This window comes from Borostomias antarcticus, assembly GCF_949987555.1.
Source record: "Borostomias antarcticus genome assembly, chromosome: 30".
In the NCBI taxonomy this organism is placed as follows: domain Eukaryota; kingdom Metazoa; phylum Chordata; class Actinopteri; order Stomiiformes; family Stomiidae; genus Borostomias; species Borostomias antarcticus.
This window is the reverse complement of record NC_140263.1, coordinates 2366586-2384085: the sequence shown is the minus strand read 5'-3', so window position 1 is coordinate 2384085 and position 17500 is coordinate 2366586. Positions and strand designations below refer to the sequence as shown.

General features: G+C 49.1%; 2 protein-coding genes across 3 annotated transcripts in view; one reads left to right on the top strand and one right to left on the bottom strand.

Moving 5' to 3' along the window:
* Positions 1-4243: 4243 nt before the first annotated feature.
* Positions 4244-9000, bottom strand: c21h18orf32 (chromosome 21 C18orf32 homolog). The gene is made up of 3 exons (XM_084460208.1): positions 8874-9000; positions 6961-7153; positions 4244-4884 (listed from the first exon to the last, which is right to left on the bottom strand). The coding sequence occupies exons 2-3, from the start codon at positions 7123-7125 to the stop codon at positions 4798-4800; spliced, it is 252 nt and encodes an 83-aa protein (XP_084316334.1). The 5' UTR covers positions 7126-7153; positions 8874-9000; the 3' UTR covers positions 4244-4797.
* Positions 9001-10838: 1838 nt separating this feature from the next.
* add1 (adducin 1 (alpha)) overlaps positions 10839-17500 on the top strand; it is a 39230-nt gene continuing 32568 nt past the window's right edge. For both annotated transcript variants that reach the window (XM_084460084.1, XM_084460083.1), the window contains exon 1: positions 10839-10963. The gene's annotated coding sequence lies outside the window, so the exon portion shown is untranslated. The remainder of the gene's footprint in view (positions 10964-17500) is intronic.

Sequence of the window (17500 nt, the reverse complement as noted above, 5' to 3'; positions counted from 1 at the left end):
TTTCGTTGGCGTGACTCCGCCCAACGTGACCCGACATGTGATTCAGTCATCGCCGACAGCATTGCATTTTTATGCACAATCGTGGCCTTTCTTTTCTAGAAGTTTGTAGATTAGAATTTAGGCCAAAACCATGATTTTATCCATGGCAACCGCCAACTGACAATAAGCGAGTGTTAATGACATAGTTGGCATATTTCAATAACAGATTTCAATAACGCCCATAACAAGCAGGCCAACTGGAATTAGATGTTTTGCTATGTATGACTGTGGAAATGCATTTAGTCTAATATTATATATTGAAGGTAATGTTTCTTTCACAAGGTTTTATACAGGCAATATTCAGTGTGGTTGTACTGTATGAGTGAGGCGTTGAGGCTCCTCCTCCACGCCGCACAGCATTATGGGTCTGCTGAGCTTTGTCCCTCACGCCGTCTCTTCCCGGTTCCAACTTTTTTGAAACGTTTGTTTTGTTTTCATTTGAAGCATTGCTAACTTCCGTGAAGTTGATGTCGTCTAAATATTTTGTATCAGGATCTCTCTTATTTTGGTTTTCTTGTTTGGTGTCTGAGAAGTTGAAATCCCGCCTCCTCACCCGTCTAGTTTGTAGCTTTCATGTTGGAACAGGGCCTTTCCTGCTCTTCCTCACACAGAACCCATTCAAAACTCCCATCCCCTCTAGTGTATTACTGATCTGAGGAGATTTGATAGGTGTAAACAAATATGACAAGATCTCCATGATGGCATCTGATCAGTTGGTTTACAGAAATGCCATTTTGTTTGCACCTGTCTGATTCGTAGGCTGAGGGGACAGGCTTTAGGACCTAGGGTTTGACGCGGCACTGCCCAGCAAACACGCAACGTCAGGGAGACGTTCAGATCACGTCTTAATAACGTCCGTCGGTCCTGAACCCCGTGTGTTCGTCTGCTGGACCCCTCAATATTCACACGTCTGGCTTGGACCCCTCTAAGACGTCTGTGGACGTGCAGAACGGGTTCAATATCTGAACGTCTAAAATAAACATTCATTCTGGCTCCTAATTGGATGTCTTTGGACGTCCGAAAAAGACAAAAAAGACATCTTAAAGACGTCTTTTAGACGTGTCTTTGCTCAGTGGGTGGGACAACACGGTTGGCTCATGGCTTAGCAGCCGATTGGCGGTCAGTGATTGGCTGCCGTGGCTGGCGGTCAGTGATTGGCGGTCAGTGATTGGCTGGCGGTGTCCTCCTGCAGCGTTGTGTCTTCTGTCTTCTCCTGAGGTGGTGAAGAGAACTGGAGCTGATGCTATGTGTTACAGCTCTTAGGGAAAACGCTCCTATTTATAATAGGGTTTACTTTTTTATGTGTGAGAGGAGGCGGGGAGGAGTGAGAGACGACTTGACCGGTATTTCTTACTGCTGACAAGTCAAAAAAGACACCGAGGGACTTCGTTGGACATCTCGTTCTGTTTTAGTCCCTCCGTTTAACTTCTCGTAGTCTTTAACCCACATTCTCTTATTCCACAATACCTGTTTACAGCTTAAATTAAATATATATCCTCTAGTGCTATATCGTGTGTACAATCACTTGAGTATGAAGGGTGCTCTTCTCATGACATTTCTACATTCACACGATGACCCCGAGGACAGAAGGTTTTGGGTTAAAGACAGAACTGAGGTGTCTTGGTCGAGCTGTGGAGGGTTGATGTAGTTCAGGTCTGTACCAGCAGGGGGTGCTAGAGCCCAGTCTCTGCTGCCCTCAGGGAGGAGGATGAGCGTTGCTTAGCTGCTGATCAGCATCTTCCTCAGTACTGATATGGGCGTGTGCAAATATTGAATTGAACTTGCTGACGATGTAAATTTTACCTTTACTTCACAACATGTTGCGTGTTCAAGGAGGGATTGATCTATGTTTTGCGTTGTTTTTTTGTTCATTATTGATGAACCTGGTGGGACAGGGCTGGGTACAGTAGAAGAAATTCAACTGCTGTGATGGCTGATTGATTGATTGATTGATTGATTGATTGATTGATCGACGACTGATCAATTCACTGCACTACTTCCCACCCCATCACTGCCACTCTAGAGGTTCCAACCCCGCTAGTGTATCCCTACGCCCTGCCGCCCCCTGGGCCAAGCATGCAGTCCGCTCCCTCTTGTTCTGGCGGAGGAATACATGGTGATTCTGTAGTTGTGATACAACGCCCCCAGCGCTGTAAGTGTCCTGCACATACCCACTGTGTGGCTACGCCAAGTATTCTAGTTTGCCTGCAGCATTTACAGTGGATTGTTTTAAAAAACTGTTTTATCGATTCTCATTATTGTTATTAATTATTATTACTACCACATTTGATTGATGTTGTGGTATTTTTTTCTCCGGATAGAAGTCTTGCTTTATTTGAATTTTGAAAATTTGCTGAATTGTCAAATGTTATAACTGAGAATGGTCTTACATTGTATGGAAAACAAGCCTGTTTCTCTCTTGTACAACTATGGCAGAGCTGGTGTCTTAATAACTATTCATGTCTGTATTAGACATTTCCTTTGCAAATCTATTGTTCGATTGATAATGTAAATGGATAAATGATGGTGCACATCTGTCATTGTATACAGCTGGCTCTCTATAGACGGAGGGCTCTGCTCATTTATAAGACCTGTAACCACATATACTAATATGTTGACAGAAGGTAAAACTCTGTGTGAGGAAAATCCTTTTAGACGGCATACAATAGGTCCTCTTAAATAATACTGTGTGTATTCCTCTTGTTTCTCTTTGGAAATACGATGCCTGAAAGGTTTCTCTTTTGCTTATATGGCAATGAAAGACAGGACCGTGGCTCTGACTCAGCACTTTGGTCGATCACGGTTGTTTTAAATGTGCTCTATAAATAAAGTTTGAGTTGAGTTGATCTAGTTGTGATTTGGACTGTGGCTCAGAGCTGATCTCGTAGTCATGTGGATGTGTGGGGACTTCCTGTCTGTGGGGACTTCCTGTCTGTGGGGACTTCCTGTGTGTGCTCGGCCAGGCTGTGTTCTCTGGGACAGGCGGGTGGAATCAGAGCACCTGGAACTGCATGCTACAATAAATGAACAGACTCAAAAGAGAGCATTGTGTGTGTCAGTTGCTTTCTCCTCATTTGGTGTCAGTTGCTTTCTCCTCATTCGGTGTCATTTGCTTTCTCCAAATTTGACGTCATTTGTTTTCTCCTCATTTGGTGTCAGTTGCTTTCTCCTCATTTGGTGTCAGTTGATTTCTCCTCATTCGGTGTCAGTTGCTTTGTCCTCATTCGGTGTCAGTTGCCTTCTCATTTGTTGTCAGTTGCTTTCTCCTCATTAGGTGTCAGTTGCTTTCTCCTCATTCGGTGTCAGTTGCTTTCTCCTCATTTGGTGTCAGTTGCTTTCTCCTCATTCGGTGTCAGTTGCTTTCTCCTCATTTGGTGTCAGTTGCTTTCTCCTCATTTGGTGTTGAGTAAAGCACAAACTAACGCATCATCATCAACCTTTACTTTGCTAGGCAAGTTAATTAAGAGCAACTCTTATTTACAATGACGGCCTAGGTGGGGGTAAAAGCTCCTAGGTGGTGGTAAAAGCCCCCTAGGTGGGGGTAAAAGCCCCCTAGGTGGGGGTAAAAGCCCTCTAGGTGGGGGTAAAAGCCCTCTAGGTGGGGGTAAAAGCTCCTAGGTGGGGGTAAACGCCCCCTAGGTGGGGGTAAAAGCCCTCTAGGTGGGGGTAAAAGCCCCCTAGGTGGGGGTAAAAGCCTCCTAGGTGGGGGTAAAAGCTCCCTAGGTGGGGGTAAAAGATCCTAGGTGGGGGTAAAAGCTCCTAGGTGGGGGTAAAAGCCCTCTAGGTGGGAGTAAAAGCCCTCTAGGTGGGGGTAAAAGCCCCCTAGGTGGGGGTAAAAGCCCTCTAGATGGGGGTAAAAGCCCCCTAGGTGGGGGTAAAAGCCCCCTAGGTGGGGGTAAAAGCCCTCTAGGTGGGAGTAAAAGCCCTCTAGGTGGGGGTAAAAGCCCTCTAGGTGGGGGTAAAAGCCCTCTAGGTGGGGGTAAAAGCCCCCTAGGTGGGGGTAAAAGCTCCCTAGGTGGGGGTAAAAGCTCCTAGGTGGGGGTAAAAGCCCCCTAGGTGGGGGTAAAAGCCCCTAGGTGGGGGTAAAAGCCCCCTAGGGGAGGGGTAATAAAATAAAAGAGGTGCAACGGGAAAGTGTACACTGTATTTTATTTAAACTTAATTTTAAATATTTTATTACACATCAGGTTTATAAAATAGGTTAAACTATTAGATATACATCTTGGTAAAGCCATTGTGCGTACATCAAAAAAAAAGAAAAGAAAGCATAATAGTACAAGCACAGAAATGAGTAATATATTAAAATCTTTCATAAACTATTTAAGACCGACATGTGGAAAGTGTATGTTGCCATACTACAGTCAGCATTAAAACATTTTACAGCAGCAAAATTTGACATAATAATGATAATCTCTCGGTTTATTTTGCTCCATGTTATATATAAAATAAAGTTGCGGATGTATCCTAAAGCTGGGTTCACATCCAACAGCCCAGACCAGCCAGGTTTAGAAACCATGACCACGTTGGTGGCGTGTACGGCCGCTATGGCGTGCTGTGTTCTAATCACCCTGTCTTGTCCCCGCCCCCTGTCCAATGTGGTCTCCATGTTACGACCACGACCAAAAGCAAATTCCTAGTATGTTGTAAAACTGCATGGCAGGCAATAAATGGATTCTGATTCTGAAAACACATTCTTTCTAAAACTGCTTAAAACGGCCCTGGCTGTTACATGTGAACCCATCTTAAAACGTGAGAACGTCAGTTGGTCTTTTTATCTGTTTCATCTTCTGTGGTCGCCAATCCGCTGGTCACCGATCCGTCGATAGCTTCTCCGTTACATTCAGTCTGGAAGGAGGAAGAGCCAAGCACAACCCCGGCGTTACCTCATCACTTCTCATGGTTTGTATATTAACTGAGAGAAGTTAAATTGTTGTAAATTGCAGCGAGTGGTTAGAAGTTAGTCAGTCATTGATTAACAGCTGAGCGCATCACCCCTGCTAACCAATAGGACAGCGCTGCACTGGGGCGTGCGGGTCGCTGGTTGGTTCCCCTCGACCTCACCAAGCCTACCCCTCGACCTCACCAACCCTACCCCTCGACCTCACCAACCCTACCCCTCGACCTCACCAAGCCTACCCCTCGACCTCACCAACCCTACCCTACCCCTCGACCTCACCAAGCCTACCCCTCGACCTCACCAACCCTACCCCTCGACCTCACCAAGCCTACCCCTCGACCTCACCAACCCTACCCTACCCCTCGACCTCACCAAGCCTACCCCTCGACCTCACCAACCCTACCCCTCGACCTCACCAAGCCTACCCCTCGACCTCACCAACCCTACCCCTCGACCTCACCAACCCTACCCCTCGACCTCACCAACCCTACCCCTCGACCTCACCAACCCTACCCTACCCCTCGACCTCACCAACCCTACCCTACCCCTCGACCTCACCAACCCTACCCCTCGACCTCACCAACCCTACCCTACCCCTCGACCTCACCAAGCCTACCCCTCGACCTCACCAACCCTACCCTACCCCTCGACCTCACCAACCCTACCCCTCGACCTCACCAACCCTACCCTACCCCTCGACCTCACCAACCCTACCCCTCGACCTCACCAACCCTACCCCTCGACCTCACCAACCCTACCCCTCGACCTCACCAAGCCTACCCCTCGACCTCACCAACCCTACCCTACCCCTCGACCTCACCAAGCCTACCCCTCGACCTCACCAACCCTACCCCTCGACCTCACCAAGCCTACCCCTCGACCTCACCAACCCTACCCCTCGACCTCACCAAGCCTACCCCTCGACCTCACCAAGCCAACCCCTCGACCTCACCAACCCTACCCCTCGACCTCACCAAGCCTACCCCTCGACCTCACCAACCCTACCCCTCGACCTCACCAACCCTACCCCTCGACCTCACCAAGCCTACCCCTCGACCTCACCAACCCTACCCCTCGACCTCACCAACCCTACCCTACCCCTCGACCTCACCAACCCTACCCCTCGACCTCACCAACCCTACCCCTACCCCTCGACCTCACCAACCCTACCCCTCGACCTCACCAACCCTACCCCTCGACCTCACCAACCCTACCCTACCCCTCGACCTCACCAACCCTACCCCTCGACCTCACCAACCCTACCCTACCCCTCGACCTCACCAAGCCTACCCTACCCCTCGACCTCACCAACCCTACCCCTCGACCTCACCAAGCCTACCCCTCGACCTCACCAACCCTACCCCTCGACCTCACCAAGCCTACCCCTCGACCTCACCAAGCTTACCCCTCGACCTCACCAAGCCTACCCCTCGACCTCACCAACCCTACCCTACCCCTCGACCTCACCAACCCTACCCTACCCCTCGACCTCACCAACCCTACCCCTCGACCTCACCAACCCTACCCCTCGACCTCACCAACCCTACCCTACCCCTCGACCTCACCAACCCTACCCCTCGACCTCACCAAGCCTACCCTACCCCTCGACCTCACCAACCCTACCCTACCCTACCCCTCGACCTCACCAACCCTACCCCTCGACCTCACCAACCCTACCCTACCCCTCGACCTCACCAACCCTACCCCTCGACCTCACCAACCCTACCCTACCCCTCGACCTCACCAACCCTACCCTACCCCTTGACCTCACCAACCCTACCCTGCCCCTCGACCTCACCTACCCTACCCCTCGACCTCACCAACCCTACCCTACCCCTCGACCTCACCAACCCTACCCCTCGACCTCACCAACCCTACCCCTCGACCTCACCAACCCTACCCCTCGACCTCACCAACCCTACCCTACCCCTCGACCTCACCAAGCCTAGCAGACAGTCAGACAGGCCTCCCAGGCATTCAGGGCCAGCAGCAGGGTTAGGGTTAGGGTGAACTTTAACCTTTACCTTGCAGGTCCCGTTGCTCAGGTCCTTGCTGGTCTTCCCAGGGTCGCTCTCCTGGACGGACTTCTGCGTCCAAAGACGGCTGATGATGGGATAGAAGATGGGCTCCAGGAAGCGCTTGTAGACCCAGAGCAGCACTGGGATGACGATGCAGGGGATGCACACCATGGCTGAGCCTCGGGTCGGGGGGGCAAACCTACACTCAGCAGCGGAGGAAGAAGGGGGCACAGAGCTTTACAAACAACAACGCAGTTATCAACAGATTGAATTCATCTCTACGGGACAAACACAGGGTTTCTGGTCATGTGTATAGCTACAGCCACAGCGTCTTACCCTGGTACGACCATCCCGTTCTCGCGAGATCACATTCTGTTTCACTGAACGATATTGCGGAGCGAAGCAGTGAGCTCGCGAGATCGGGATGGCCCTATTAATATATAATATTGATGGTTATATGGGTTATATAATATTGATGGTTCTATTAATACATCCATGGGATGGACATACCAGGCTAACAGCGTCTAGCTTAACGAGTTTCACTGACTGCCCCACACACACACACACACACACACACACACACACACACACACACACACACACACACACACACACACACACACACACAATAATCAGCTCCCATTGACAAAATGAAAAGCTGCTTAACTTACTATGCCGGCAGCAGTCAGACAGTTTCTAATAATCTTTTCAAACACAGAGGGATTAGTTAGATAGCAACTCTGGATTTAGATATAAGCTAACTAGTAGAGTCAACTACTGCCTCTACAGAAGGTTCTGGACCATCTAGCTACAGGCTAACCAGCTAGCTACAGGCTAACCAGCTAGCTACAGGCTAACCAGCTAGCTACAGGCTAACCAGCTAGCTACAGGGGGCTAACCATCTAGCTACAGGCTAACCAGCTAGCTACAGGCTAACCAGAGCTAGCTACAGGCTAACCAGCTAGCTACAGGCTAACCAGCTAGCTACAGGCTAACCAGCTAGCTACAGGCTAACCATCTAGCTACAGGCTAACCAGCTAGCTACAGGCTAACCAGCTAGCTACAGGGGGCTAACCATCTAGCTACAGGCTAACCAGCTAGCTACAGGCTAACCATCTAGCTACAGGCTAACCAGCTAGCTACAGGCTAACCAGCTAGCTACAGGCTAACCAGCTAGCTACAGGCTAACCAGCTAGCTACAGGCTAACCAGCTAGCTACAGGCTAACCAGCTAGCTACAGGCTAACCAGCTAGCTACAGGCTAACCAGCTAGCTACAGGCTAACCAGCTAGCTACAGGGGGCTAACCATCTAGCTACAGGCTAACCAGCTAGCTACAGGATAACCAGCTAGCTACAGGCTAACCATCTAGCTACAGGCTAACCACCTAGCTACAGGCTAACCAGCTAGCTACAGGCTAACCAGCTAGCTACAGGCTAACCAGCTAGCTACAGGCTAACCAGCTAGCTACAGGCTAACCAGCTAGCTACAGGCTAACCAGCTAGCTACAGGCTAACCATCTAGCTACAGGCTAACCAGCTAGCTACAGGCTAACCAGCTAGCTACAGGCTAACCATCTAGCTACAGGCTAACCAGCTAGCTACAGGCTAACCAGCTAGCTACAGGCTAACCAGCTAGCTACAGGCTAACCAGCTAGCTACAGGCTAACCAGCTAGCATGAAGTCTAGGTAACGTCCTGCTTGACTTTGGAGCTAATTTAGTGCCTCATTTACGTTTAGGACAGATAGATATATTTATATATATTTATATAATATAGCAGATAGCGAAATTACATAATAGCTAGGTTGCTAAGTTACCCAACAGTTAGCATGTTAGCTACTAGCACTGATGAGACTGAGAAATAAGCAAACGTTAGACACGGATCTAAACATTCAGATCATTCATATAGGTTAATGCTCACCTTAAAATAGAAAGTATATAAAAGAAAATCTACTGAATTAAACTAGTTATTAAACACACAGACTGGTGATTAGCTATGCTAAGCTAGCTTCTTCAGCAGCAGTGCGAGTCTGATAAACTAAATGCTCTCACAGTGTGAAGAGGGTCCAGCTGGTCAACACGACTCTGTCGCCCCCTAGTGTCCTGGAGGAAGTGTGTCCCTAGTGTCCTGGAGGAAGTGTGTCCCTAGTGTCCTGGAGGAAGTGTGTCCCTAGTGTCCTGGAGGAAGTGTGTCCCTAGTGTCCTGGAGGAAGTGTGTCCCTAGTGTCCTGGAGGAAGTGTGTCCCTAGTGTCCTGGAGGAAGTGTGTCCCTAGTGTCCTGGAGTGAATGTGTCCCTAGTGTCCTGGAGGAAGTGTGTCCCTAGTGTCCTGGAGGAAGTGTGTCCCTAGTGTCCTGGAGGAAGTGTGTCCCTAGTGTCCTGGAGGAAGTGTCCCTATTGTCCTGGAGGAAGTGTGTCCCTAGTGTCCTGGAGGAAGTGTGTCCCTAGTGTCCTGGAGGAAGTGTGTCCCTAGTGTCCTGGAGGAAGTGTGTCCCTAGTGTCCTGGAGGAAGTGTGTCCCTAGTGTCCTGGAGGAAGTGTGTCCCTAGTGTCCTGGAGTAGATGTGTCCCTAGTGTCCTGGAGGAAGTGTGTCCCTAGTGTCCTGGAGGAAGTGTGTCCCTAGTGTCCTGGAGGAAGTGTGTCCCTAGTGTCCTGGAGGAAGTGTGTCCCTAGTGTCCTGGAGGAAGTGTGTCCCTAGTGTCCTGGAGTAGATGTGTCCCTAGTGTCCTGGAGTAAATGTGTCCCTAGTGTCCTGGAGTGTATAAACCCACTTAAAAATCAACCGGTATAAAGAAAAGCACTCATACACGACATAACCAATACTATAAAAATTTAATCATATTTTCTGTGTGTGTGTGTGTAAGGCAAGGCAAGGCAAGGCAAGTTTATTTATATAGCACATTTCAGCCACAGGGCAATTCAAGGTGCTTTACATGAGACATTAAAAGGATTAAAACAAAAAGCAAGACATTATAGACATTTAAGACAAAAGGCAGGACAAATTAAAAGCATTAAAACAAAAAGCAAGTCATTATAGACATTTAAAACAAAAAGCAGGACAAATAGAATACAGGAATAAAAGTTACAGTGCAGTATACTGATAAACATAGCTCCTCTTAGAAAGCAGTGGCAAAAAGAAAAGTCTTCAGGCTTGTTTTAAAAGAACCAAGAGTTGCAGCAGACCTGCAGTTTTCTGGACGTTTGTTCCAGATATGTGGAGCATAAAAACTGAATGCTGCTTCTCCATGTTTTGTTTTAACTCTGGGGACAGAAAGCAGTAGTTTATAATGTATGTGTAGTTTATAATGTATGTGTAGTTTATAATGTATGTGTAGTTTATAATGTATGTGTAGTTTATAATGTGTGTGTAGTTTATAATGTATGTGTAGTTTATAATGTGTGTGTAGTTTATAATGTATGTGTAGTTTATAATGTGTGTGTAGTTTATAATGTATGTGTAGTTTATAATGTATGTGTAGTTTATAATGTATGTGTAGTTTATAATGTGTGTGTAGTTTATAATGTGTGTGTAGTTTATAATGTATGTGTAGTTTATAATGTGTTTGTAGTTTATAATGTATGTGTAGTTTATAATGTGTGTGTAGTTTATAATGTGTGTGTAGTTTATAATGTATGTGTAGTTTATAATGTATGTGTAGTTTATAATGTGTGTGTAGTTTATAATGTATGTGTAGTTTATAATGTTCTCTGCTCTCCTACTAGTAAGGACACAACCTCCTATCTTAATCATCCCACGGATGAATCCCCCTCATCCAACCTCCAATAACCATCGCGGTTGCTCTTGTGTCCTTTGAGCCCAGCCAATCAGACATCTCGTTCTTCACCGCTCTGCCGCACCCAAGCGCGAGGGCGGCAAAGGGGGCGGAGCCACAACAAGACCTAAAACAAACGGCCCCGAAAAAACACTCACAACCAGAACCGTTAAAACAGTGAAAATATCAGCCGTTATTCACCAACGACCTACAAACTCTACAAGTCTCACTAAACGAGGGTAAGAGAGAACAAATTATATTAATTATTCCACCGAGAGGTGCTGGTCTCTCTGAGTAAACGACTCCCGTGTTTCTGGTTGTGTTTGTGTCTTTGTAGAGCAGCTAGCTAGCGTTAGCATCATGCTATCAAACTGCCGTTATCCTGCCCCGTCCACGGACCCGCAGAGGGGCGTGTTTTCACTGTGGTTTTACTCTATTATAGTCGATAATGCATTGCGGATGTCGATGTGTTTAGTAGTTATATTTGTTGCTAAACTCTAAACCTTAACTCCACAGAGAGGTGAAATACGGCCTGTAAGCTACGAGGTACAAGCTACAACACTCTAGTACTGCATAGATATAGCATTGGCTGCTATGCGTTTATGTAGCCACCACAGGTAGTTATTTAAACGCTTAGGAGCCTATCAGCATGTATTGCAGCTTTTTTTTAAAAGATAGCAAGCGATTCTAGTACTGTAACGTAAGCCTACTTTAGTTCGAGCCTCTAAAAATGGCCAGGGGACTGAACAACGTGGAGTGAATTGTTATGAACGAGTGTGTGTGTTTGTGTGTAGGCAGGCATGTGTGTATGCATGTGTGTACGTGTGTGTGCACGGTGGTCGCTCTGGCCTGGAGGATGTGTGCCATGGCTGGGGGGTGTGTGCCATGGCTGGGGGGTGTGTGCCATGGCTGGAGGATGTGTGCCATGGCTGGAGGATGTGTGCCATGGCTGGAGGATGTGTGCCATGGCTGGAGGATGTGTGCCATGGCTGGGGGGTGTGTGCCATGGCTGGGGGGTGTGTGCCATGGCTGGGGGGTGTGTGCCATGGCTGGGGGATGTGTGCCATGGCTGGGGGATGTGTGCCATGGCTGGGGGATGTGTGCCATGGCTGGGGGGTGTGTGCCATGGCTGGAGGGTGTGTGTCATGGCTGGGGGATGTGTGCCATGGCTGGAGGATGTGTGCCATGGCTGGGGGATGTGTGCCATGTCTGGGGGATGTGTGCCATGGCTGGGGGATGTGTGCCATGTCTGGGGGTTGTGTGCCATGTCTGGGGGTTGTGTGCCATGTCTGGGGGTTGTGTGCCATGGCTGGGGGATGTGTGCCATGTCTGGGGGATGTGTGCCATGGCTGGGGGATGTGTGCCACCATGGCTGGGGGAGGTGTGCCATGCCTGGGGGAGGTGTGCCATGGCGGGAGGATGTGTGCCATGGCTGGGGGATGTGTGCCATGGCTGGGGGATGTGTGCCATGGCGGTCTGACTGGTACTGGATGTGCTGTGGAACAGCTGTAACTCAGGAGGTAGAGCGGGTCGTCCAACGATCGCAGGGTCGGCGGTTCGAATCCCGGCTCCTCCTGTCAACATGTCGAAACGTCTTTGGGCAATACACCGAACCCCAAATTGCTCCGAATGAGCAGGCTACAGTAGCACCATTGGTGTGTGGATGTGTGAATGAGTGTGTGTGTTAATGGGTGAATGAGAGGTCACTGTAAAGACTGGATGAAAGCGTTATATAAGTGCAGCCCATTTACTGTTGTCTGTGGCTGGACAGCAGAGCGGCTGGACTGTTGCTCCGTGGCAGATCGTAGATCTCCCTCCCCCTCACCCTCTACGGGGATTAACCCAGAGATAACGGTGTGTGAGTGGAGAGAGAGAGAGGGAGGGTAACTCCCTAGATTTCGTTATTCTGTTGGAATGAGAGGAACTCCCCGTGGAGATGAGTTCTCTCCCTCTCTCTCTCCCTCTCCCCCCTCCTCCCCCTGTGTTTGTGTTACTCCCACTCCGCACACCCACACCCTTCACCCCTGAACGGACGGAAATGTGTTCCTCGTTTCCAGTTCTCTCTCCCTCCCTCTGTCTCTCTCTTTCTCTCTCCCTCCCTCTGTCTCTCTCTTTCTCTCTCCCTCCCTCTGTCTCTCTCTTTCTCTCTCCCTCCCTCTGTCTCTCTGTCTCTCTCCCTCCCTCTGTCTCTCTCTTTCTCTCTCCCTCTCTCTGTCTCTCTCCCTCTCTCTGTCTCTCTTTCTCTCTCCCTCTCTCTTTCTCTCTCCCTCCCTCTGTCTCTCTCTCCCTCTCTCTGTCTCACTTGGACTGCTGCACTTGGCTTTCCAACAACATTGGTCAAGTGTGTGTGTGTGCATGCATGCATGCGTGTGAGCATGTGTGTGTGTGTGTGATATGAGGGCCAGAGAAAGCCTAGATGAGTTGGGTACTGCTGGTGCTCCCATGCTGACTGGCCTGGTCTTGGACTCCAGTGGAACGATTGGATTGGTTTTGTTTAATATCAGTTTGTTGTTTATGAAGCTTGTGAGCGGAGTTGGCCTCCTCAAGCGCACGTTACCAGAGTAATAATGACAGGACACTAGCAGGATAAGTGCAGTGACCTGGGATGTAGGAAGTGTGTGGTAAAACCAATAGGAAGTGTGTGGTAAAACCAGTTTCCACACTTGAGCACTCTACACTACTCTACTTCCTTTTAAGGCAGGCGTATTACCCATGATCCTTCAGGTCAAGGATGAGGAGCCCTTGTTATGATGGGCCTGATGATGACATGAGCCTTGGCCAGCAGTTATGAGAGAGGGAACTATTATTAAAGAACATTATCTCTATGTATCTAGCTGGGAGAGCTAGCTGGCTAGCCGGATCAATGCTGCTATGCTGACTACAGACTCCCAGTTCAATAACTGAGTACTATAGCTGGCCTTGTGGCTTCTAAGCAGCTTCCCCAGTATTGATCACTAGTCCTTGACTCTGTCTGTCAGTCAATCAGTCAATCAGTCAGTCAGTCAGTCAGTCAGTCAGTCAGTCAGTCAATCAGTCAATCAGTCAGTCAATCAGTCAGTCAATCAGTCAGTCAGTCAGTCAATCAGTCAGTCAGTCAGTCAGCCAGTCAGTCAGCCAGCCAGTCTCATATTTGTCACACCTTGCTATACTTAGTGACAGTAAATTTGTTTTGCCAGGTTTGTTATGTTTCTTTTCCTATACAATATCATATTTTGTGTATTCATCTTCTGATCATCTTGTAATATTCTTTGCTCCTCAATAAAACATATTTAACGCACACATAAATCCAGGAAACACACAGACTCTGACCTTAGCGTCACACAGCTGGGTGGACAGATGCTTCCCCCCCAGCAACAGGCGTGCAGGACTCTTTACTTAGTGAGGGCGTGTTCACGTTTAATGAGGAACAGATTGCGTCAAGTCTACACAGGAAGAATGACATAGCCTTTATAATATACATGTTAAATAGGCATTAAGCTGCATTAAAGGGGTAGTGTGCTATTTTGAAGATTCTTCTTCTTTGTGGTCTGTCTACCATGAACCTGAAACATAGAGACCATAACTTTACTGATCGTTCCAGTATTCCTCAGTACTGGAATGATCAGTGAAGTAATGGCCTCTATGGGAAACCACAAATAGGGCAAAATGTGTGAGGGGTTATGAGGGTGTGTGTGATGAGGTATGAGGGTGTGTGTGAGTGTGTGATGGGGTATGAGGCTGTGTGAGGGGTTGTGTGAGGGGTTATGAGGGTGTGTGTGATGAGGTATGAGGGTGTGTGAGTGTGTGATGGGGTATGAGGCTGTGTGAGGGGTTGTGTGAGGGGTTATGAGGGTGTGTGTGATGAGGTATGAGGGTGTGTGTGAGTGTGTGATGGGGTATGAGGCTGTGTGAGGGTGTGTGTGAGGGGTTATGAGGGTGTGTGTGATGAGGTATGAGGGTGTGTGTGAGTGTGTGATGGGGTATGAGGCTGTGTGAGGGTGTGTGTGAGGGGTTATGAGGGTGTGTGTGATGAGGTATGAGGGTGTGTGAGTGTGTGATGGGGTATGAGGCTGTGTGAGGGGTTGTGTGAGGGGTTATGAGGGTGTGTGTGATGAGGTATGAGGGTGTGTGTGAGTGTGTGATGGGGTATGAGGCTGTGTGAGGGGTTGTGTGAGGGGTTATGAGAGTGTGTGTGAGGGGTTATGAGAGTGTGTGTGAGGGGTTATGAGCGTGTGTGTGAGGGTGTGTGTGAGGGGTTATGAGGGTGTGTGTGAGGCATGTGAGGGTGTGTGTGAGGCATGTGAGGGTGTGTGTGAGGGCATGTGAGGGTGTCAGCTATGGCAGCCAGGTTTTCACCCAGGAGTCAGGATATAGAGAGACCCCACCATGACATGACCTCCTTCTGAGTCTCTCTCTATAGAGACCCCACCAACTGACATGACCTCTCTCTGGGTCTCTCTTTCTCTCCCTCTCCCTCTCTCTGAGTCTCTCTCTGTCTGTCTCTCTCCCTCTCTCTCTCTCTTTCTTTTCTTTCCCTCGGTCACTCTGGGAAGCCTGGCAGCAGATTGCTCTTCCCATGCATCACACTAACCCCCCCTCCAACACACACACACACACACACACACAGCATGAGAGAGAGAGGCAGGGGCTTGACAAGAGGCTGAACTTTAGACTAAGATCTCTCTGTTCTTCATAGACGGACATAATCTTGGATCTTGCATGACTGGCATATTTCTGGAGCGTTCTGAAGCCGTCCTTCCTCCCCACTGGTCTCCCTCTCTCTCTCTCCCTCTCTCTCTCTCTCTCTCTCTCTCTCTTCCTGTTCCTTGTGTCTTCTTGGCACACATGAAAGGTCTTTCTGAACTTCCTGTGGTCTTTCAGCCGACCCCTCTCTGTAAATGCGTTGGGTGAGTGCGGAGCGTTGGGTGAGTGTGGAGCGTTGGGCTGTTTAACCAGACGAGTGTTATTTAACCAACCCCAAGCCTGCACACATGTTGCATCATGGAAGCCAAGGTGCACTTATTGGGATGGCCCAAAACTCTCTCTCATCTCTCTCTCCCTTTCTCTTTCTCTCTCCCCCTCTCTCCATCTCCTTCTCTGTCTCCCATCTCTCTCTCATTCTCTCTCTCTCCATGTAGCATGGAAGCTGCACTTATTGGGAGGGCCCAAAAAACTCTCTCTCTCTTTCTCTCTCCCTCTACCCCCCCCCCCCCATCTCTCTCTTAGACAGAGCTTCTGCAAATTTGCTGCGAATGGGTCCCACAATGGACCCACATGCGCTCGGCCCATTTAGATAGAGGTGTGATATTTCCGTGGCAGCTCTTTGTTTAGAGAGCATTCCCCCCCTCCGCATTTCAAAGAGGCGTGAACAATCAGCTGTTCTTCAGTTGTCTTCCGTGTTGGCGGAACGTACCATTCACACGAAGAGGGGAGTCGGGCCGTTGTGGGAATATCACCTCAAAAGACGGAACGAAAGGGGGGAGAATCTGTTAAACCAATCCGTGTCTGTTCAATTTAGACCAACGGCGAAACGTACGATTGGCGCACAATTGGCGTCTTAACAAGTCTGTCTGAATGACCCTTCCGTCTCCCTCTCTCCCTCTCTCTCTCTCCCTTTGTCTCTCTCCGTCTCTGTCTCTCTGACGCTGTCATGGTTGTATCTCCTGGCAGGAAGCAGACCTGGGTTCAGGAAGTGGAAACGTCCGTGCGGGCTGCTGAACATCTGTAATCATGACCTCCTCCTCCTAGCAGTCAGTCCTGGAACGCGGCCCGGACCCGTCCGCCGCTCTGACTCGCCGCCATTTTGGCCTTGATGGAAGCGTTAGAGGCTCGGCTAAATGACGTCTCCGTTTCCAGGGCTGTCGGGGAAAAGTCGGCGTGTGTTTCAACACAAAATGGCCGCCGATTCAGGACCTACGTTAAGAGTGTGTGTGTGTGCGCTGCGCTTAGTAACACGTTTGAGGCGTCGAGCTGACGGCCAGTTCTCGGCTTGTTACATAATAATGCTTCACAATCGCAAAGGATGTGTTTCCATAGTGACCACTATGCAGAGAGCTCCAGCCCACTCCTCCGAACTCTTCAGCTGTGAGCCGGTGGTTATTTGACAGCGTGTGTGTTTCTGTGTGTGTGTGTGCGTATGTGTGTGTGTGCGTACAGTGCGTTTAATTGATTGTATGTGGGATGGCCTTTGTGTGTGTGAGTCAGAACTGGCATGTAAAGGCGTAAATGGCGCTCCGGGCCAGTGTAACAACTGGATGGGGAGCGCGTTACAAATACAGTACCAGTACCTAACTGCTGCTAGCAGAGACAAGTTGTGCGACGCCTGTAGTTGAACCATGTTCGCTAGTATGGCTGATGTTTTGTTTTTGTTTACTTTCTACGGAAAGGGAAAAGGGTTACAGGAAGTAGGCGTCCGCGTCATCGTATTCAAAGCCCTCCGGATCGGCCTCTTACACAAGAACGCTGCTTCGGATTTCGACCTTCAAAACGCAGCTCCGCCCCGTATCGATCCGCCCCCGGGTTCGAGCTGCATTTGGGCCGTGGTGGTGTTGCTAGGCGTCAACGTAGGTCTTTTTCAGGAAAAACGCCCCAAAACGTAGTGGTGTAATCGGAGTCTCATACTGCTGGGGCTGAAGGGGGGGTGGATGGACGCCTCTGTGTGTTCCTGTGGGATGTTGAGTGATGATGTTAAGTGATGATGTTAAGGGATGGTGTTAAAGGATGATTTTAAGGGATGATTTTAAGTGAGGATGTTAAGTGAGGATGTTAAGGGATGATAAGTGATGAAGAGGAGGAGG

What these genes read in the sequence shown, in the direction of transcription:
- c21h18orf32 (XM_084460208.1), bottom strand. Translation starts at nt 7,125, where the DNA reads ATGGTGTGCATCCCCTGCATCGTCATCCCAGTGCTGCTCTGGGTCTAC. An exon ending in TGAGCAACGGGACCTGCAAG is followed by an intron (nt 4,885 to 6,960) that starts GTAAAGGTTAAA and finishes TCCTCCTTCCAG; the next exon opens with ACTGAATGTAACGGAGAAGC.